Source organism: Cupressus sempervirens, chromosome 3 (genome assembly GCF_028749045.1).
Source record: "Cupressus sempervirens isolate cs-2001-9-10 chromosome 3, ASM2874904v1, whole genome shotgun sequence".
In the NCBI taxonomy this organism is placed as follows: domain Eukaryota; kingdom Viridiplantae; phylum Streptophyta; class Pinopsida; order Cupressales; family Cupressaceae; genus Cupressus; species Cupressus sempervirens.
In genome coordinates, this window is record NC_143120.1 from 606,583,164 (window position 1) to 606,606,136 (window position 22,973).

The window sequence follows — 22,973 nt, forward strand, 5'->3', positions numbered from 1 at the left end:
TTTGAAATCTTTTCATGATTCACCTATGGTAGGACATCCTGGTTTCTACAAGACATACCGACAAATTAGAGAGCAATTCACATGGAAAGGGCTCAAAGCAGAGGTACTTCAATATGTTAGGGAGTGTCCCACTTGCTAGCAGAATAAGCAAGAACACTCCTATCTAGCCGGTTTACTTCAGCAACTTCCGATTCCTGATAGGAAGTGGGAGTGTTTATCTATGGACTTCATCACAGGACTGCCTAGAGCCCAAGGCAGAGACTGCATATATGTGGTTGTGGATTGCCTTACGAAGTTTGCACACTTCTTTCCAATCACTGCTACATACACTGCTACACAGGTGGCAGATTTGTTCTTCAAAGAGATATTCAGATTACATGGCTTACCTTGGAGCATTGTAAGTGACAGAGACATTAGGTTTATGATTCACTTTTGGCAGGAGCTATCCAGGTTGTGTGTGATAGAGCTCACTCCGAGTACTAGCTACCACCCTCAGACAGATGGTCAAACAAAGATAGTAAACAAATGAGTGGAGGGATATCTCAAAAATTATATAGCAGGGCAACAGAGGGCATGGGTAAAATGGATTTATCTCTGTGAGTATTGCTACAATACCACTTATCACATGTCTATTCAGATGTCACCCTTTATGGCCCTGTATGGGTATGAGGCACCCAATTTTATGGATCTGCTTTTGAGTGACAGTAGAGTACCCAGTGCAGGTGATTTGTTACAGGAGAGTCAAGAACTTGTTAAGACCCTCAAGGATAATCTAACTAAGGCACAAAATCAGCAAAAGCAGTATGCAGATCAGAAGAGGACTAAGTAGACTTTTGAGGTTGGAGACATGGTGTATCTTATGTTGCAGCCTTACCGTCAATCCACTCTCAAGAAGAGTGGTGTTGAGAAACTCAAGCCACAATACTATGGTCCATTTAGGATTATTAGGAAAGTGGGAGAGGTGGCTTATGAGTTAGACTTGCCGGCGGAGAGCAAGGTGCACAATGTTTTTCATGTGTCACGCCTCAAAAAGGTGCTAGGGCATCATATTGTGCCTTCTACAGTACTACCACCCCTAGATGATGAGGGAAAACTTGTTTTGATACCGGAGGCTATCATTGATTTTAGAGAGAGGAACTTGAGGAAATGTACCATCCGAGAATATTTGGTGAAGTGGAAGGATTTGCCGGTAGAGGATGCTACTTGGGAGAGCGAGGAGATTTTACAACATCCAGAGTTGAGATTGCTTGAGGACAAGCAATTTTAGGGACTGTGATGTCCCCTTCTAGCTAGAGACATCACTTTAGCTGGTGATTAGCCTACCAGAGACCCTCGTAGGTTAATAAGATTGGATAGAGGGTCACCTTGGTGTGGAGATCCTCCAAGGACCAAAGCAGAGTACTCTTTTGGGTTGCCAGAGTTTGTTTATGATGAGTTTTCCTTTGAGTTTGGCTTGGTCAGGCTATTTTTAGTAGTTTTGGAGTTATAAAGATAGACCCTTTCTATTTTTAGAAAAGGGGTATGGTCATATGCAGTTCTATCATGTTAGCTCCCAGTCCAAACGACATTCAAAAATGTTGAGTAATAATGGAGATATTAATGTTTATTTAGTTAAAATAAACATTATTGGTTTTGAGCCTATATTGTTGAGTTATAATATATAACTTAAGTGAGGGTCATGATATCATAAAAGGGGCCATTGTTTCAATTAATTGTGGGTCCAAGCTTATGGAAAAATTAAAAGGGATTTTCTAAGTTTTAATGTAATAACATTTTTTATGTTATTATTATATCTTTTATCCCACATTGAGCGTGGAGACTCATTCTGGAGTCGAGGAGTCCTTATAAACAAACCTTGTCTTCCTTCAAGAGTAGGTTATGAGAAGTGCTTAAAAACTTTGCCTTGTGAAATTTCTTGAAGTTGTGGCAACAAGGGTTTCTACAAGTTTGAGAAGAATTTAGACTGTGGAGGACGTAGTATCTTTAGAGTTGATGCAATTTGAGGGTGTGAAATATCACTTGAATTTTGCCTGTGAGTTGACTTCATTCTGGAGTCAATATTTTGTTTAGTAGGAAAGAATTGGATGAATCTGTTACAGGTTGGAAGGGGTTATAATAGCAGCTACAGTGCTGTGAACAGTACATTGCTACAGTGAATTAAAAATCAGAGATTTAATATTGCGGTTTTTGATAGGTGCTGCCCAAGGAGGAAGCAACCAGCAGTGTGGTTGCATATCGGAGACAAAAATCAAGTTTTTTTCAACTATTAATGATGATGTTTTTAATGTATGCTTCCAGCAATAAGTATTGTACAAACATTAGGAGCCATCTGAATAAATGAATTTGATCAGATTTGAGTTATAATTTGAGGTAGATTAGTTTTCAATATTTGTATTTTCTTTTCATCAACTCAAAAACCCAAAAATAGCTTAAAACATTCAAAAACAAACCAAAAACAATTATTACACCCAGGGAAACAAACAGTGATCAGCGTAGAGCCTATTTGGGGTTCTTACAAAAAACTAACTAAAAAAACTATGACCCAAAAAGATGTTCCTAGCTTGACACCATCCTTGGCAACGGTGCCAAAAAATGGTCCGCCTCATAATAGGTATGTGATAATCATGTCCAAGGTCTTACTTAGGAATAGTTTATTCAATCTAAGGATCACTTCTCCCACCATGTGGTGCATTTAATTTTTCAACCTAGGGACATATACTCAAAATGGTTAGTATGGTATATGCACTAGGTTTCTTAAGGAGTCATTACGCTTATGTTGTAGGAAATAAAAATGCATACAAAGAACATACACTAGTACTACAGGAAAGTAACACACTTAACTCTTTTCTAAAATGAATGTTGAAAATACAACTATGTGCTAACTTATATTTCAACTGAGACCATCCACTATAACTGCTCTTGTAGGTGCTACAAGAACATTCACAAAGTATGATGTTGCAGGAAGAAACTTATAACTTTTACCTAAAATAGTGGAAATGCTGGAAGTAAATCACACTACTCTAATTTAATCCACCTCCCAAGTGGGCCCTCTTAGTTGGTTTTTGCTAATCTACTAACACAAAATGTAAACCAAGACTTGCTTCATTAAAACTCCTTACATAAGAACAATACATCAAACTATAAAATAATGCACTACAAGAGTCAAAAATGTTTTTCCATAATCTCTTCTCTACCAAAACTATCGATCCTATCCCTATAAATAGAGGATCAAAATTTATTCTAAAATAGGAAAGAAAACAAACTAACTACAAATCTTCTAGAGAAGAAGAAGGAAATATAGTAGCTCACAGTATAAACAATAAAGTTTGGGTAATCAATTCAACACAATAGTAAACGCAAAGGGAATATAGCAACACTTCATCCTTGCATTCTTGGAATAGTAGCTCCTCCTTTGTAGTAGTCATGTCTCTTGATGCCATTATGATTCTTCCATCGTAACTGGGCCCTAACACTCCTTCTTGAATGCCATTGACCATTCTCTAGCTTCTTCCCTAACAAGTTAGTTGTGATGCAAAAATATTTACACAAATAAGCATAATCAAATTAAATCCAAATATTAGAACATACATTCTGATGGTTATATGAAATACTGCATTATATGTATAATATTGGCAAAATAGGACATAACTATCTACCCATGGGTTAATGGTTCTATCTAGACTTTATTATAAGTTCAACTAGTTATAAGTTCACAAATGTCTTGGAAAAATTAAAAATAGACTATTAAGATTAACATAAAATAGAGGCAATAATTAGCCTCATCACCCTACATGGACACATAAAAGACATTGATGTTTCCATGAGGCCCATCCTTTGTTTGATAGGACATCATTTCCTTTCTCTCTACATTAAGGGTAAGAGGTCACCAAAATTTTCTCCATCTCCTCTAGCACATGCTTCTTATCCTTTGAGGGTGTCTTCTATTCCTTCAACTACTCATAAATTGAAATGAGAAAAGGTACCCAAAACTAAGCCTAATCACAACATTAAATACCACCCTAATGGAGAAAGTTTTCATTGGTCATCTACAAGATTATGATCGTAACCCACACCATTGCAAAAACTATCTTTCATTTAAGCATAGGTTTCTTCAGTGGGCTATGCTAGAGCATGTCATTATTGGAAGAAACCAAGTCCTTGATTCCTATGTTTGTATCACCTGCTCTTTCTCTTGGTGCATCTATCCCTCATCTAGCTACATACTCCATTTTATTTCTTACTACTCTAGGAGTGACTAACAGACCTCGTGTTAAGTTGGTTTAAATTTTCATCTCCCCTTCATAGGAACCTATATTGGTCACCTTGCTTCTTGATACCCCTTTATTCCTTAACCCATAGATTTTCTATATATACAAGTTGTGTCTAATGCTACATATATAGTGGAGTGTAGGGTGTCTTCTCCATCCTTCAAGATAAAGTTTGAGTAGGGCATCAAGCCTAAGTTATTTTTTGGAAGTCCACTCTAACATGCCCTCTATCTATTTTTATACTTGTTGTGGAGAAGGCTCTATTCTATCATGAGTATTGTACTTGTTATGGAGAAGGCTCTATTCTGTCCTAAATATTTCACCACCCCCCTTATAGAGGTCAAAGAAGTGTCTTCTCTTTTCTTCCCCTAGGTCAAGTAAATTTTTTCTAATGAGGTATATGTGTTCATTTCACTCAAGAGAAAATTTTGGTGTTGATGTTAGTCTTCACATAATCCTTCATGCTTCCATTGGTTTAGCTATTAGATGAGAACATAGAGGTAGTTTCATCATTAGCATTAGCTATTGTTGAAGCACTTGGGGTTACTATAGTGGTCATTCCACTTCAATATTGGTCTCCCTCCCCATATGATTTAGATTGGGGGGAAAATGACCCATTGGTGGATGATTTGTGAGTTAGTTCACACTTCTTCATCTATAGATTTTGTGCATCTACATGTTCGCTCAAGTTTGTATTTAAATGTTTTCCCCTACTATGGGACCCAAGTTACTCCATCAGTACTTGAAGATAAAGTGCAACATGTTGTACACTTATTGTACTTTTTATCATGTCCTCGTATTTTTCATTCATTGAATTTTAACATTTGAGGATGAAGAAAATGGTGGGATCATTTTGGTATTCTTCCATGTTGATATAATTATTTTCTTTGTCTTCTTGTGTTCTTCTTTAAATCCAAATAAGTTTTGGCTTTGATCTAAAATATTCATATAAAATCACATATCAAAATTTTAATTGTAGGGGTTTAAGTATTAAATAATCACATTGTCTTTGTCTTTTCTTGGTTGTCTTGATGTTGTCAATATCATGTGTCACCTATTGTGGTGTGATATTCCATGGAAATATCTAGTTATGTTGGCATGTGACACTGCCTCTTTTCTCCTTAGAATGAGTCATGTTCCTCTCTATGTAAAAATGTTCTATTATGGGGGGAGGGGGGGTGTGTGTATAACATCTTTATCTATATTATAGGATTTTCTAATAGATTAAAATATATAAAAAATTTCATGCCTACCTCTAGTATGTGGACCAATCCACCTATCAAATCTTTTGCCCCATCTTATGACCGTCAAGAATCTACTTGTATTGGTGTAATTTTTTCTCCCCATTGTACGGTCTTCTAGATTTTCTACCCATATTGGCACTAACAAAATATCTCACCCTACCATACAACTATTTGACCTTTGCTTTGTTTATTGACATGATTAAAGTCACCCTATCATACAACTATCTAGCATTTACTACTTGTAGAAATCTAGTTAAAATCACCTTACCATATGGATATCTAGTATAACTCAATTTACTAACCATACTAGTGTACCATCAATGATCAATATTTATCATTATCTCTTTTTTATCTAGCATACTTGTCTACAACTTGAATTCTAGGATGTAATCTCACAAAAAATATGGTCTTTATCCTAGGGGCAACTCCATGTAGACAACATACTCTAGCTCACATCTTCAAAAATGATATACTTGCTAAAGTGGGGGAAAATGCAATGTCCTAATTTATACCCTGTATAATTCATCGTTTCATGATTTCTCTACCATAACTAAAAATCAAAATTCCATGTAGGCTTTTGTATCACTCCATATGCCTTTTTGACTTACTATCTAACTTCTTTCACTAATCCTCCATCAAGGTAGACTCCTTTGGTTTCTTTTATTTCAAATCTACAAACCGCTAACCTCTCACATCACAAAGATCTTCAAAATTCAACTTTGACATCTCATAACCAATGTTGTTGAAATTCTCAATATCTTAATGAGAGGTTGATGCCGTGACATACAATCTTTTTCAAATCTACAAAAAGCCCACAAAATAAAAGCTCCCATTGTAGAACGCAAGAGCCTATAACATAATGGTAACTTGTGAGCCTTTCATTGGGGAGGTCTTCAGTTTGAATCTACTCGAGTTTAAGACATAATTATAATTAATCTCAAAAAAAAAAAAAAACAATTAATCTAGTCTTCGACCCATTACTGGTAAAAGAAAAAGCTCCCACTATAGAAAAAAACATTCAACACTTGTAGAGAGACAACCCTCCCTTAACATAACCATTAGCTCTAATACAAAATATTGTAAAACAAGTTGAAGAAAACTTGAAATATGAACTTAAAACTAAATATTTATACAAATCTAAAAGATTGACCCTCTTAAATTTTGATTACACAATAAAAAAAAGAATAAGAAAATCATTGCACATGAAACACCAAATTTATGTTTAGGAAAAAAATTCCATCATAGAAAGAGAGACAAGTATATTTACTAATCCAATGAAGTATACAACAATAATACACTTGTCTATAGACCTCTATAGAATTCTAAAAACCCCATTAACTTGGAAATTGAAAAAGATCAAACATATAACACTTACTAAAGGCACCACTGTACAAGAGTTTTTGAGGATGAATACCACTATTGCATCATAAAATAATAGACCATATAAGCACCTAGAAATATGTCATGACCACCCCCAAGTATGGTCTCTTAGAAATGCTTCTTACAATTGTTATAATACATCTATTGATAAGTAGGAGATATTTTCCATAACAACTCAAATTGTGATATTGCCATCAATAGTCAACAGTTGAGTCAAACTCATTGACCCATGTTTCATGAGTAGAGGTTCAAAATAAATCATCTCTCATAACATTGAATGGACACTCATTGCATTTTAGTTATGCTCATAGCCAATGATGTTGAGATCCTCAATATCTTAACGAGAGGTTGATGTTGTGACATACAATCGTTGTCAAATCCACAAAAAGCCCATAAAACAAAAGCTCCCACTACAAAAGATAAGAGCATATAGCATAATAGTAACTTGTGAGCCTCTCACCGGGGATATCTTTGGTTTGAATCTACTTGAGTTTAACAAATAATTATAATTAATCTCAACAAACAATAATATTAATTAATCTAGTCTTCGACCCAATACTGGTAAAAAAAGAAGTTCCAAGTGCAGAAAAAAGCCTTCAACACTTATAGAGAGACATCCCTCCCTTAACATAACTAATAAAAAATATTGTAAAACAAGTTGAATAAGCTTGAAATATGAACTCAAAACTAAATATGTATGCAAATCTAAAAGATTGACCCTCTTAATTAAAATTTGATTACAAAATCAAAACAAGAATAAGAAAATCATTGCACATGAAGCATCAGATTTACATTTGGGAAAAAAAATCCATCATAGAAAGAGAGACAAGTATATTTACTAATCCAATGAAGAATACAAAAATAATACAGTTGTCTATAGACCTCTATAGAATTATAAAAACCCCATTACTTGGAAATTGAAAAAGACCGAATGAATATCACTTACTAAAAGCACAAACCATAAATAAAATGAAGAAAAATGAGAGATGTATGAACATCCCCTCAGATGATGATCCCCTGAATAAGAAGGATTTGAGAGGTAAGAAGGATATGCCTCAAGGGGAGGCTGAGGACAAAGATAATTGTGATGTTGATGCCAAGAAAGATAATCTCGACATAGATGAAGATAATTTGAATTAGAGCTCTATCTCAGAAAAGCATGGGTATATGAAGGGTGTCTTTGGCAATCCCAGTGCGATGAGGAGGAATATTCACAGTATAAAGGAGAAAATGCAAGATCTTAGAAGGGAATTCTAGCATCTAAGAAAAACTAATAGGGGTGATAAGACATTAGGTCAACATTTGGATAAGCTTTCAGATGTGATTGGGAATGCTGAAGAAGTCACCAATATGATGAAGAGAGTCCCATCTCTTGAAGTTAAAACCAAAGATGTTGATCAAATGGTGAAGGATATGTAGAAGAAGATTGATATTTGGATAGAAGAGTTGAGGGCACTGAGAATGTTTGATAAAGATTGTTGATCAAAGTTGTTCCATAAATCTATTGCTGATAATTTCAAGATTTTGTTGGATAAGCTAGAGTAGGGAAGAAAGAACCAGGGTATAAAGGAGATGAAGGATGATCATGGTCCCAATAAATGCACAAGGGAAAATTCAAAGAAGACAAAGGTCATGGATGATAAAGAGATTGATGAGCTGAGGGCTTCTATTGTGAACATGAACATTTTGGCTGACCAGGCTGCTGACATGCTGAAGACATTATAGCTATCCCGTTGCTGTCTTTTTGCTATCTTTTTATTTACTTGTTGTTTTAGGGCTTTATGTACTAGCTTTTTTATCTTTTTTGATTTTGTTGCATGATTCCTCTTGGAATTTTATTGATACTATGCTTTGTTTTTTGTAAAAGGTTTCAAGTCCTTTCAAAACCTATTTTTACTTAATCAAAACACTTACTAAAGGCACTACTTTATAAGAGTTTTTGAGGATGAATACCACTATGACATCATAAAATAATAGACAATATAACCACCTAGAAAAGCGTCATGCCCACCCCCAAGAATGATCTCTTACAAATGCTCCTTACAATTGTTATTGTTGGTCATTTTTGCCTTCCCACCAAAATTGCCATATTTGAATTCAAACATAGTAGTGTTCAAATATTTGAAGTATTCAAGTTGGGACACACAAAAATATATCTTTAAAAACTTTAGGTTATATCTCATTTTCTAAAGTAATTGTGCACTTTGACCTTTTGTGGACCCGCAACCTTCCCTACCATCAGATCTTCCTAGATCTATGGTCGTCGCAATCTCGCTTTACCAAGAAGCACGATCTTTAGACAATGTGAGAAAGTAATGAGTGGACACATGTACATGGTGAGCCCAGTTTGGAAGGTAATAATGCAATTAGTAGTTGTTGTTAAAGGAAAAGGTAGTCAAATGAAGTGTTCTGATCTTATGATGAAGAAATGTCATAAGATCGTAGGTGCAAATGATGAGACCACTGAAGTCATGACAAAGGGCTAAGTTAACCACGATCATAGGATCATAAGGGTTAAGTGTTTATGTTCTGATGTTATGCCAAACTGTGATCGTGGGATCGTAGGGTCAATTAGCTATATCATAACATCGCAAGGAAAGATCGAGGGTCCTACAATCGAATGATGAGGTAGATCATAAGATTGTAAGGGCAGATTGGTAGGCTTTCGATGCTATGAAATATTGGTATGTCATAAGATCGTAAAGGAGTTTCAAGAAGGGTCCGATGTTAAGTTAGGTTGACAATTGTCAAATTGTAGAGATTATAAAGAATGCCTTTGACCAGAAGATACATTAATGATTGTAAGATTGTAAGGGCTAGGCTCTAGGTTGAAGATGATACGAGGGTTTTAACCTCGTTTGACAATCGTAGGATCGTAGGACTTTGAATTGACCATGAGGGCATTTCACTTGCCCAAGTTGGAAAATAAAGGGATCTTCGACCAATGAATTACAAGAAGGGTACAAGATGAAGGTTAAATATGTTTGACTTACTAATAAATCTGATTTGGTGAGCGTCAAGAACATAAAAGATGGCTCTTAATGATCAGATCAATCTTTTGATTGTCTGCAATTACCTTATGCTTTCTCCAAGTCTGGTGAATGAATTTTCTATCTTCCAATGGTTGTGGGTTATCCATCTACCCAATCTTCAATTATGGCTGCCTTTTCTATCCCTTCCAAAGTTGAATATACATATGGAAATAAGATTTTTTGCATATGGGCACACAGCTGAGAAAATCCTTTTGTATTAGCATTGATGTCTCTCCGCAACTTGTTAATAGTGGTTGATTTCTTGGCTTCCAGTAGAAGTTTCTCAATTATGCTTGAACTATAAAAGAAAGTTTTGTACCCTTTCTAACGGTTGATTTTTCTTTGATTTTTTAGTATTGTTTCCCATGCGTACTACTGTAATTTCTTGTGCCTTTGAGCCATTGTAATTCTCTGTTGTATCTCTTTTAGCCATTAACACACTGTGCAAGACTTCTTTGCCTTTGGTTAATGTTCTTGTCTATATTCCGCAAGTTGCATGATCATATCTATTTTTGGCATTGAATGATAATGAGTGAAGTTCCTTCCTATATCATTCTTCTGTTGTCTGATCTACATGTGGTTGTTAGATTAAGTAAGGTCTGAATTTGTATTTTTTGAGGTTATAACTGGTTAACTATGCATTTATGGGCAAAGGTAAGATCAAACACTCTATTTTGGTGCATCACCTCATTAGAATAGATTAGGTAGTTTACTTCTATGCATTCCTTCTCCCTTTTCCTCTCTAAGAGTAGTTAGGTGCATCCTGATAGTAAAGGAAGCCGACTTTCTCTGGAGACTCAACCTCATAGTTCAAGTCCCATAGCTTGGAGGTTGTTTCCATGTTTCACAAGGTTTGTCCTTAGGTAAAAACTTTGGACAAGGGTGCAAGCTTTTGTGACAATAGTTATAATACATATATTGATAAGTAGGAGAGATTTTCCACAACAAGTCAAATTGTGATATTGCCATTAATATTCAACAGTTGAGTCAAACTCATTGACCCATGTTTCATGAGCAGAGGTTCATAACAAATTAGAGGTTCACAATAAATAATCTCTCATGTCATTGAATGGACACTCACTACATTTAGGTGATGCTCACAATGGTGAAGCACATCAACTAGTTAGGAAGTCACCCTTCTCAATACTACTCCATCTCAAGTGCACTTAACCACAAAGTATCCTCTAAGGTTAAGTTTAGTTTTCTTGCAATCTCATTTGTAAAACCTTCAACAAATATTGTGTTTTATCAACCATTCATTATATATCCCCCAATCTAATCAATTGATAAGTAGAATATACTTTCTACCACAAGTATAAGTATAAATTTTTTGAATGAAACTTATTAAAACATTTTAAAGTTCTAAGTCTATGATAATAAATATTTGTTTGAAGAATAAGACTCAAACACTTCAAATTTATGAGTTCATGATACTTTTGTGATTTTTTTCCATATAATAATTCAGATCATACTTTATTATGATCCATGGTCAAAATTTAAGAATGCGAAGAGAAAAAATATAAATTTTTCATCAAGATGCATATCGAAAGAAAATTAATTTGAATTTGAGATTTATTTTTCGAAAAATTTCTACAGCTCTTAGTTTTAGACGGCTTGATCTCATGGGATAAACTCTTCCTTAATTCACATCTCTATAAGAAAATCTGCCTGTTCTCTGCTTGCCTCAGCCCATCTGACCAGTACCAATGCCTGCCCCTTGAGACCCTGTTTTATTCCTCAAATTTAACTGTTTTTAGCTGTTCTACCTACCAAAGCCCTAGAGGGAGAGAACCGCGGGGCCCCGCTTGTAGTAGAAATGGCGCAGACCCCCTTGAAACCCTTGCTTCGCAAGAAAGTGACGGATTCCAGATCTACCCCGGCAAACAGGTGTGGACACTCACCCTTATCAAATCCCGCCCAATAAACAATTGATGGGCTATAATTTGGCCAATTTCTTGTTGCTTTATCCATCAATTAGCGTCTGGTGGCCCCGTTGAGATGGGATATGCCAGAGTATATATCAGGTCGGCTTTCCACATCGTTAGACGTGGATTAAAGGATATGCCTATGGCCAAGGAATTTATCCCTATTCAGATTAATATACCTCCGCCTATGCCTGCATATTATATATATTATATAATAAAAAGTGCTTCCAATAGCATTGGCGACGGCCGCCACTGGTTGTCCTCTACACTCTTCCATCTATTTGGGATATACGTCTTCAATTTATATTCCATTCAGATTGATTTGGCAACATATTTCTATTTCGATTTCAATGTATATCCCACTTCCAATGTGTGTATATTCCCTTTCAATGTATCCTGTTAAAACGTATGCCTTTGTCTTTTTTAACCTAGGTTGGTGTTACTCTAACTCGCTGGCATTAAATTCAGGACGTTCTGCTCAAAAAGTTTGGATGCATTTGTTTCCAACACGTCTCTGTGAGATTAGTGGAAGTCGAGCTTGGATCTTTCAGTTTTTACTGTATTTTTTACTCAAGGGTTTACAGCTTGTTTATCTTATGTTAAGACGAATGCTCTTGTTGCGACCAGTCCCAACTCTAAGCAAGCAAGTCTGCCTTTGGGGCTGGAATCGTAGCTTGAACGGAGTTTGTCAGACCAGGGTAAGATTTGAAATAAACAGACCTTCATTAAATTTGTGAGATATTGAATATGTTTTTGAAAAATTTGCATTATTTTTTAAAAGTTCTTTGTTTCTGGACTTGCTTGTGTAAGTTTTTTAGTATCAATGTTTTAGATCACATTTTTGATCTATCGTCAGAATGAGAGAATGATAGAATAGTGATATCAATATTTTGGATCACATTCTATAATCTATTATCAGGATGAGAGAATGTAAGAATAGTGATATTTCACTATTCTTGTATTCTTCCATCTGATGGATCACAGAGTTACCATTACAGAGTTACTATTTCTTGCATTCTCTCATTCTGACCATAGATCACAGAGTGTGATTAGAAACGTTGATGCTATAAAAAATACACAGTCAAATCTTGAAACAAAAATTTACATTTCAAATGAATTGTAAAATCCTTTATTTTTCATGTTGCGTAAGTTCTGGACCAGTTTGATCTCAAGTGGGTATTTGTGGTTTTTCTTTAAGATACAGCCAGGGATATGTCACTGCCTCTTTATCTATGGGCCATTAAATGTTACAATATTTTGTGGCTTGAAGCTTTCAATAAATCATGGTCTGATTAATTGCCCTTACCAGGCATGACCTAAGTAGATTCATTGTTGGTCTTCAAGACTTGGAAAACTGCTATACTATTGGTGGTTCCATCAGCAGATTGTTTGTATTTTCTTACATACAATCTTTTGACTCTCCAACTGCTGATATTTTTGACAAAATAGTTTTGAGTCTGTTACTGCGGTCTGGTTCATCATACCTGTAGTTTGGCATTAAAAAAATTCATTTCAACCCAGCGACAGACTTTGATCCCTACCCAATTCAACCATGTTATACCCAAGTGACTGTCAAGCATGCAAATCCATGCTTAAAGTTAATGTGTATTGGGCGGAAATAGCCTCATCTTTGTATGGTTATGGATTCTTGCGGTATATTGCGTTACTGTTGTTCATTTCTGAAGGGATGATAGGATGAAGTTGAAATGAACCATAATTGTTGTGGCACATTGATATCGAAGGCCATGGGAGTCTCCCTGGCAGAATTTTCCAAGGCTTATTTACATAGAATCTGCTCCTTGTAGAACAAAAGGTTAAAAGGAATTGGTAGCTGGCACTTGATATTTTGTGTTTGTCTCAAAACCCACGAAACATTTACGTAAGCTTACAACAATGGAACTAAGTGACCTCTACATTTTTTTTGGTCTTCTTTGAAATCTTGCCTTGGCAGTTTGAAAGAACTGGGGTCGGATCGGATACTTACCAGGAAATAATTGTTAACTGGAAGCAATAAAATTTTGATTCCAAAGTCGGTTGCAGACAGTAACTTAACGAGTACTGTCAGCAAGGATCATGTTTATCATATTTTCTTCTTTTTGAATTCATTTTGCACTAATTTTTTTAGGGGAATATTTCAGCCTAGTACCTCAAGTAGTAATGTGTCAATTTGTGGATCTTGACCAGGGTCAAAATAGGGAATCCAGTGGGCTGAGCCTAATGTGTCAATTTGTGGATCTTGACGAGGGTCAAAATAGGGAATCCAGTGGGCTGAGCGTAATGTGTCAATTTGTGGATCTTGCCCAGGGTCAAAATAGGGAATCCAGTGGGCTGAGCTTGCCTTTCAATTGAGTTTTCAATTTTGGAATATGTTTTCCTATAATTCCTTTTGTATTTGCACAGAGTGGTACGTAGTCTATTTAGGGTAGTCCATGGAAGTTTTTAAAATTCACAACTTGAAGAGTAAGGGAAGAGCATCAGCATTCGCACATCCTAACTTCACAAACCTATAGAATCTTGAAGAAATAAGACTAAGAAAGTACAATTAAAGGCTGCTGCATATTATCTTATTAAAAAAAAAAAATCTTTTCAGAGTCCCAAAGGTTTGGACAATGTTTTGGACTTACCCTGGATTTTGGGACTTGGGAGGGATAAATTCTGGGTATGTCCTCTTCTTTCAAGACCAGATAATCTGTACCATTTATTGCATAATATATATGAAAGTTATTTTAAGATTGCCAAAAACTTATGCAAATACTGAAAGGAAGAATTATTATTGCAAATTGAGTACATTGTATTTACTATTTAAAATTCCATTTAAAATTGTCTGATTAACTGTTCTCAAAATTAATTTCCCTACATCTCTCATCTGTGAAGCTCAGATATAATCAAATAAAAAGGTACAAAAAACAGTCTTCCTTCACTTATTTCTGAGGTTAACAAAGGTGTTGCTTGAGTTTAATATCTAACAATATTGAAGGTGCTATTTGATCTCACAAGATGGAATCAAGTTTCAACAAACTCTGATCCAGATTGGAGTCCAGCTCCAGAAGTCGAGCTGCTTGCTTGAAGTTGTGACTGGTTGCAACAAAAGCATTTCTTGTTCATTATATAAGCAAAAGCCCTTTAGTTAATGCAAATATCTTTCCATGAACCTTGCATTGTATTGAATCACCATTACATTCTGGTGTTATGTTCCAGGTCATCTTGAGGTACTTTGGGATTTTCCTTTGTATAAAATGCAATCAGGGATTTGCTAATGCTTCTTATCCATAAATATTAATTGGAACTAGATTATTGATTGCTACAATATTTGTGGCTCTATGGATAAATCATGTTCATTTATTGACTGTAATTTGGATTATTCGAATAACATTCTGTAGAATTTAATATTAACTTATTAAATTATAGATATTTTATTATTTTTATGTTAAATAAATTGAATTTATATGATGTTTCATTTGATTATTAAATTACAGCAATATAGTAAATTATAATATAGAATGGAGCTTAAGTATGTAGTGATAATATTTATTTTCATGTATTAAAAACTACTGTCAATCCCTTTATTGATCTTACAGGTCTGAGGACCTAATAACCCCCTACATCTTCACTCTTCTCTCCTTGGCTCTTCTTGCTTTCCCTTCTCTTGTGGGATTGTGCTTTCTTGTCCCCTTTCTACTAGCCCCATCAAAGCCTCCCTATATTCTTTTGATTTTATGACTTTGTAGGTTAGTTTTAGTGCTCTTTATATCTTCTCTTAATGCATTAGCACTTTTTAGTAAGTGTTATTAGTTTTCATTTCTTGATTCTTATTTTTTTTTCTATTATTATGTTTCTTTGTTTTATTATTTTTATTATTATTATTATTATATTTTTATATCGTTTGTTATTTTTTCTTCTTCTCATCATTTATTTAAACTTTTTTAGCTTTTAGCTTTTAGTTTTTCTATTTTCAATCCTTTTGTTTTTTTGGTACTTATTTTTTATGTTAGTTTAGTTGAAATTCTTGTTTCCTTTAGTGGTATATTCTTCTTTATAGTTTTAATTATATTATCTTTCATTTTCATTTTTTAGTTTTTGATTAAGGAAAACAGGTTTTGAAGGGTGCCTGAAACCCTTTACAGATCTTCTAATTTTCAATGAAGCCCAAACTTAGGAACAACCCTTAGATGAAACAGGCAACTTGACAAAACAAGGTGACCAGGGTGGCCTCATAGATAACACAATGCACTACTACCAGCTAAACAGGTTTTAAATGGGATTTTGAAACCCCATGGTTACAAAAGAAGACATTTAATCCCGAACCATGTTAAGCTACAAAACAACAGGCCAAAGAGATCAGGATAACCAAAACAAAAAGGGACAACCTCAAAAAAGACTAGGTGAGCAGCCGGAAAAGAAATCCGAGCCTCAAGATTTACTTTTAAATCCTGTCTTTTGAGAATGTAAAGACATATCAAATGATGGAAAAGAGGGCTTGAGCTTTTTTCTTTTTACTTTTGTTCATCCATCCTCCACCATCCCAGTAGCCTTCTGCCAAGCAAAGTCATCCAAACCACAAGAATCCCCCAAATCCCTTCCAACCAGGGCAGAAGTACCACCACCACATGAAAGAGGGGCAACAACTCCCCTCGGAGCCAGGGCCACATGAGGAGCATCAGCGAAATAAAAAAAATAGCAGCATTCGAAGGAGGGACAACAATATTTTCATTTTTTAGTTGCATGCTGCTTATATTTTTATTTCCTTGCTATATAGTGTGTGGAATTATATTTGTTTGTCCTCATGCATTGTATTCTAGATTTCTTTGTTTGATTTTAACTATTCAAATTTATTATTTTACATTTTCCTTTGTGTACAACTTTAATTTATTGTTGTCATTCTTTTCTATTAGTTTTTCCTTTTGTTTCTTCTTGAGATCAAATAGTTCCTCTTGACCATTCCTTTTACTTTGTGCAACAACCCTACCCCCCTTCTCTTTCTCTTTATTATATTAGATTTGCAACCAAACCATTTTCATTCTCTTTAAGCTTCCAATCTCATCCTACTGTTGGATTAGAGTGTGACACAAAAATTATACACAATCTAATCTTGAAGTGACAACAATAATTTCAATAAATGGTAGTCTACAACTATACTCGCTCTCAGAATTTTTCAACATTAAAATGTCGTCATGATAGCTTATATACAAGAAATGATGAGCATTCTCATAGAAGACAATATTAAATAGTAATATATTTTTCACAAAATTATAGATATAAGTAATACACCTATGTACAAATGTATGCTTAATTTTTTGTAATTTTTTTCCAAGTGAATAATTAATTATGATTTTTTTGCTACAACCTTTGGACAATATAAAAGATCTTGTGTATGACGACCTTTTGTGGTGATGAGACACATCTATGATTGTGAGCTTAGGGGACACTGTTTAGGTACATCTTAAGGAGTGACTTACAATAGGGGTTTGGGCCTAAAGTGGCTAGTGTCAGGGTAATCTATTGTAAGTTTGGTACTAAGTGATAATATAATAATTATAATTTGGGATAAAATATTAAAATGTTAAATAGTGATGTTGCCTTGCCCATGCCTTGAGTTCTTGTATAGGCTAAGGATGAGAATGTGATGATACCTAGTGAGAGGTATGACTGGTATTCCTCATCTTTATGAGAGGGTATTCTAGTTTTACATGGGTTGTGTCCAGGGTCCAAGGTCCAGGGTCCAGAGTGACCGATCCAGGGTCCAGAGCAACTCAATGCTTGAGGGTTTGTGATCTAGTGAGAGACCATTCCAAGGTAGCTCAAGTAGTTTGACCATGTGACGATACTCCCAAATATGTAGGCTAAGTCTCTTTAAATTTTGTATTTTCATTTGGTGAGTGTTATTGATTGTTGGCAGTTGGTACTTGTTGGTGGTTTATGATTAAGTAAAACAAGTTTTGAAGGGGCCTTGAAACCCTACACAAAACGAGTTTTAAACAAGGGGACCTGAAACCCACATCGAAAAATATACAATGAGCCCACATAGAGAAACAAAATAAAGACAAAACAAGACCTAGACGAAGAAGGGGGGAGCAAAATAACTCGCAACCCCCATAGACACAAACTGGTGGTCACGAAAATAAAGCAATCAATCACTAGGCCACCCAAAGAGGCAACAAAAAGAACCAGATATAGATTCAAGATTTCCCCTTAACTCCCTTTTGTGGGAGTTAGGAGAAATGCCCAATGAATGAGAGGGAAATTTCTTTGAATGCTTTCCGTTAACCTTAATTCCTCCCTCTTCAATCTTAGCCGCTACAAAGTGCTAGGCCAGTGAATTATTGGAGTTAATAGAACCAATATAACCAACACCATTAAGGCCAACAGTGGTACCAAGGGAGACAAAGCCAATAGATTCTTCCGTCCCAAAACCATTGTGGATACGACCAACATCATTAATCTTTCCCATGAGAACCTCATTGCTTTTACATTGATCACTTCTAGCAAAAAAAAACTTGACAGCACCATGTTGGACTAAACCAACAACACAATCTTTAGCTTATCAACAACGAAAACTAAAGTAACACTAGAAGCTCCATGAAAAGAGCTAGCCATAAGATAAGATAGATCAAATCTATTAATGTCCAACAAAAGACCACCAAGGGACTAAAAGCATACAAGCAAGGAAGCAACAGACTACAAGACACCAAATGGTGTCTGGGAAAGAGCAAGCGAGATCAAAATAAATAAAACATCAAAGGGGCCAACAAGGAGGCAAGAACTAGGAACACTTCTTCTACTAAAAGAACTACAACGCTGAACGAGATGAATCTAGGCATGAAGGACCTCTGGTGACTGAGGAGTGAGAATAGTAGTACACCTGGTTCCAGGTCTCACAAATCGAGAGTGGCTAGCCACAAGGGTATTGCTAGTGCTAGAGGTCCGCTTCACCCCCCTCGTTGGAGACAAGTGGGAGAAGAAGAAGGTGGTGATGAGGGGCTGATCCATGACCTTCTGGGGGGTCAAGTGCTACAAAGTAGAGTCCCAAAGTTGCATCGCCTCCCTGAGATAGAGCGCCAGACATCTTTGATCTGTATACATGAAGAAAGTTGTGAGGGAACTACACTCTTTGAATAGGCAATAGAACCTTCCTTTGATCTCATAACATAACGAGCAATGAAAGATGAAATGTGTCTCAGTCTCAGTCTCAGACAAGGAGCGTAAACGACAGATCCGGTCCTCTTTGCTCATATGATGATCAATTTGTATCCGTAAGTGGTGGGAGTCAACTCTGAAAGATCCAAGGGAGATGTGTAAGGCATGTCACCAATGCCATGATAAGTAGCTAGGTCGTGTAATAACCCCATTAGTGCTAACCAAGAAGTGCTAAGCATAAAAGGCCATCTTAGGACGTAACCTCCCTCGGTCGGGTTACTCCAGGTCATGGTGATGGACTGCCTATAAATATCTGTCCTAACATGCCCATTCAACTCTTGTGGTGATGGGAGGAGATGGGCACAAGCATCCAATGAAAACTAGAAGGGAGGGAGTTGGTTAATATTAATCCCAATAGAGCTCAACAAAGAGGTCACCTGAGCGTACCAACATTGACCCCTAGGGGAGGGATCTGAGGCAACAAAGACAACAGAGGAGCAACAGCCCAAGTAAGAATATTGGTGACGACTAGCCCCTGAGTTCACAAAGCCACAAAGATAGTGAAGAAACAAAACCAGATAAAAAATGACACGAAGTCTAAAAGGATGAGCTCTGAATTCTGCCAAAATAATGTCACAGGGGATGAATCTATGGCATTTGATAATGTGTTTGAGAAGAAAAGTTTAAACATGCTTAATAGAGGCCTAGTCAGAGTCAAGAAGAGATAGTCCCCAAACCACTGAACCATAAAGCACTGTTAGTCTAACCAAGGAGGCTAGAAGGGACAACTTGGACATTGTGTCCTGGAAGTGGTGTCTGAAGCATTGTCTCTCTAGCATAGCAAGGGAGTACATCCCCTTGTTAACTCGGGGTTGGATCGCTAATCTCATACTAAAGTGATGTCCTGAAAACTTGACATCGAGATATGTGTAAGAAGAGACGATCTCAATCTCTTCTCCTTGAAAATAAAAGTGCAAATCAGAGCTCTTTAGACAGTTGAATACCATAACTCGAGTCTTACTTGGGTTCACAGTTAGCTATTGTAAGTCATAGAAGGAGCCTTGGTCGTCAAGGAGCCTCTGAAGACTCTTGGAAGGAGATGCTAAAAGAACCACATCGTCAGCATCTAGGAGAATGGAGATCAATACCTGGTGTAATTAGCAACCATCCCTTGGGAGTGAAGACTCTTTGAGGAAGGTCTCAAGCTCATAAATATAAATGCCAAATAGTGTGGGGGCAAGAGGGCAACCCTATTTCACCTCAATAGTGCTCTAGATAGGAGCTGAGAAACCCTCAGGAGTCTTGAATCTACCCACAACGTTCTCATATAGCCTCATAATAGCCATCATAAGATATCTAAAATCTCGATGTCTCTGAGCCACTGGAAAAGAACTCCTTGCAAGACGGTGTCAAAGGCCTTATGAAAGTCTACGAAGAAATAATAGACTTCCATAGAGCGATGCTGAGCCTCCTCAATAATATTCCATAAGGTCATGATGTGGTCCATGGTTTGGTAACCTACACATAACCCAGTCAGGCCTCTAGCCCTACAATCTCTCCAGTCAAGCTCTTGAGTAAGAGTAGTGTTCAGTGTTGTGGCGTAGAACTAGGAAAAGTTGTGTCCAATCATGATAGCCCTTTAGTTGCTGGGGTCCAAAGTTAGTCCAGACTTGTGGATCGGGTAGGTAACATGTCTCGACCAGGAGTTGAGGAAGCCAATGTAGACCACTCTGTTAAAGAGTGTGGGAAGAAAGGAGCACAACATCGAGGCCCCAAGCTTGAGGAGCTTTTCCTGAAAGCCCTCCTTGTCGGCTACCCTACTACATCTCATGTATTTGATGGCCTCAAGAATACTAGAGGGGGTAAAGAGATGGTGGCAATGGGAAGGCAGGGTGAGGTGAAAGGGGGGTTGGCCCAAGATGTCACATAGAGTGGAGGCATGGGCGGTGAAGGAGATGAAATCGAGGGAGGAGAGCAGGGTGGTGGGACAAGGGAATAAAGTGTGCCAGAATAACTTGGGATACTTGGAAAGCGTGGCACACAAGGAGCAAGACTGGGAGTTAATGAATGACTGTTTCTTGGAGCGAAGAAAACGGCGATAAGCGGGACGAAGGCTAGTGAAAGAAGTGAAGTAAGTCTCAAAGGTTGAACGCAAGTGGCGATGGTAAGACTTACAATTGTCATCAAACCTTTGGTTCATATGGCATGTATTACATCGCTTGGAGCGATGAAAAGGATGATGGGGGATGGAAAGGAGAGCAGACTCCCATATCGCAACTGTTAGCAAGTCAAACATAGCGATAACTTGGTCAATCTCAGAGAAGCTACTGGGGGGAAGAAGTCGCATGAGATGGAAGGTGAAGAGGGTAGGGTCGCTCTTGGGAAGTGAAAGAGGGCAGGGGAGTGGGTAGGGGTAGTAGGGGATGGGGAAGGGGAAAGGGGAGCGGGAGGGATGAAGTTGAGGGTAGGGAGAGAAGCTAATAGAAAAGATGAGGAGAGCATATGATCAGCCAAGGGAAGGTGGGAGATGGAGAAGTGGTGGACTGATTGAATGTAGGGGGCTGAAGCAAGAGCGTAGTCCACTAAGTTCGTACCACCAAAGTGTGGCTAGCAAGTGAAGAGCTCAGAACTAGGGAAGCATGAGAGGTTGTTCAAAATCACCATGTCAGAGGACTCACACATCTGGAGGAGGTGGCTTCCATAACTGGATAAAAGCCCACCATTGTCTTCGGAGGTGTGTCTGAGCCCAAGGCAGCAGGCCGGCATTCACAGTCCTTAGCCCTTAGAAATATAGACCTCCATAGTGCAAGACCAGTCTGAAACACGATCATGTAAAGGTCTTTGCAAGTCTCTGGTCTGGGTGTTAAAGTCTCCTAAAATAATAATGTCACCCCTATCTGTAGACATGGAAATGCACTCCTATAAGTTTGAGAAAGGCTCTCCTATAATGGACACCATGGAAATACCCAAGAACTGAATCAATTGCTCATAAAGATTCTAATGTTTTTGCATGGATTTTGAAACCACATAACATGAACAAGAAGGAATTTATGCAACCTAAAGATTGAAATACTTCTGAAATAATATTAGTTTTCAAACTAATAAAATTAAATACATAGCAAACTCACTAATTACTCTAGCATGATAAAATCAAATATATAACAAACTCTTCAACTCACTAACTACACCAATCTGCCTGTAGCTGGAAATGCGTCCAAGCTACCTATTAATGAAGTTGATAGCAATGAATTCCAAAGGCAAAACCCCAAGAGAATGACGTCTAGAATGTCATAAGAGAGGATAGACGTCCTCTAATGCCAAGAACAGATCTGTAACTCACACATCCATGCTCTTCTCATATTCCACCGTGCCTAACAATAGCTACAATCTCTCCTTTTATTCCTACTTCATAGGGTCGACCACTTTACACAAGCAATGTGGGATAAATAAAAGAAAAGAAAAGAAAAGAAAAGGCTAACGGTCACAACTGGACAATTGCTAAAGTGGGAACATTATAGTCTGCCCTCCTTGAAATTGCTTGTCCTCAAGCAATCTTAGTCTTGTTTGTTGTAGCACCTGCTCACTCTCCCAAGTAGCATCTTCCTTTGGCAAGTGTCTCCATTTGACTAAATATTCTTTAATCACCCTATTTCACAGAGTCCTTTCCCTGGTATCCTGAATAGCCTCAAGAATCAATTTGAGCTTCCCCTCCTCATCTAATGGTGACAATTCTGCAGAAGGCACAACTCTCTAACCGATGGCTTTCTTAAGTCTCGACACATGAGACACATTATGCACTCGACTGCCCTTTGGAAGCTCAATCTTGTAGGCAACCTTGCCTAGCTTGCGAATCACTCTGTAGGGACCATAAAACCCAGGCTTCAACTTCTCTGCTCCGCTCTTCTTGAGTGATGACTGTCTATATGGTTGTAGCCTCAAGTAAACCATATCCCCAACGTCAAAGCTGCACTCTATCTGGTGTTAGTCAAC

General features: G+C 37.0%; 1 protein-coding gene across 3 annotated transcripts; it reads left to right on the forward strand.

The window, feature by feature from the left end:
- Nucleotides 1-11,526: 11,526 nt before the first annotated feature.
- Nucleotides 11,527-15,156, forward strand: LOC149568133 (uncharacterized). Of its 3 annotated transcripts, none has more exons than XR_016362497.1 (2): nt 11,527-12,547; nt 13,054-15,156. XR_016362497.1 is itself a non-coding variant. In XM_089821133.1 (2 exons), exons 1-2 carry the CDS (start codon nt 12,200-12,202, stop codon nt 14,914-14,916), a joined length of 438 nt encoding a protein of 145 aa, XP_089677259.1. In that variant the 5' UTR covers nt 11,553-12,199; the 3' UTR covers nt 14,917-15,156. The 3 variants fall into 3 exon arrangements, 1 of the variants encoding a protein (XP_089677259.1); XR_016362498.1 differs by having other exon boundaries at nt 14,847-15,156; XM_089821133.1 differs by having other exon boundaries at nt 11,553-12,547; nt 14,827-15,156.
- Nucleotides 15,157-22,973: the final 7,817 nt, after the last annotated feature.

Bases quoted from the DNA above. Each gene is read 5' to 3' on its own strand.
- LOC149568133 (XM_089821133.1), top strand. From the start codon at position 12,200: ATGTATATCCCACTTCCAATGTGTGTATATTCCCTTTCAATGTATCCT. The intron at 12,548-14,826 runs GTAAGATTTGAA...ACAATATTGAAG, and splicing joins ACGGAGTTTGTCAGACCAGG to GTGCTATTTGATCTCACAAG.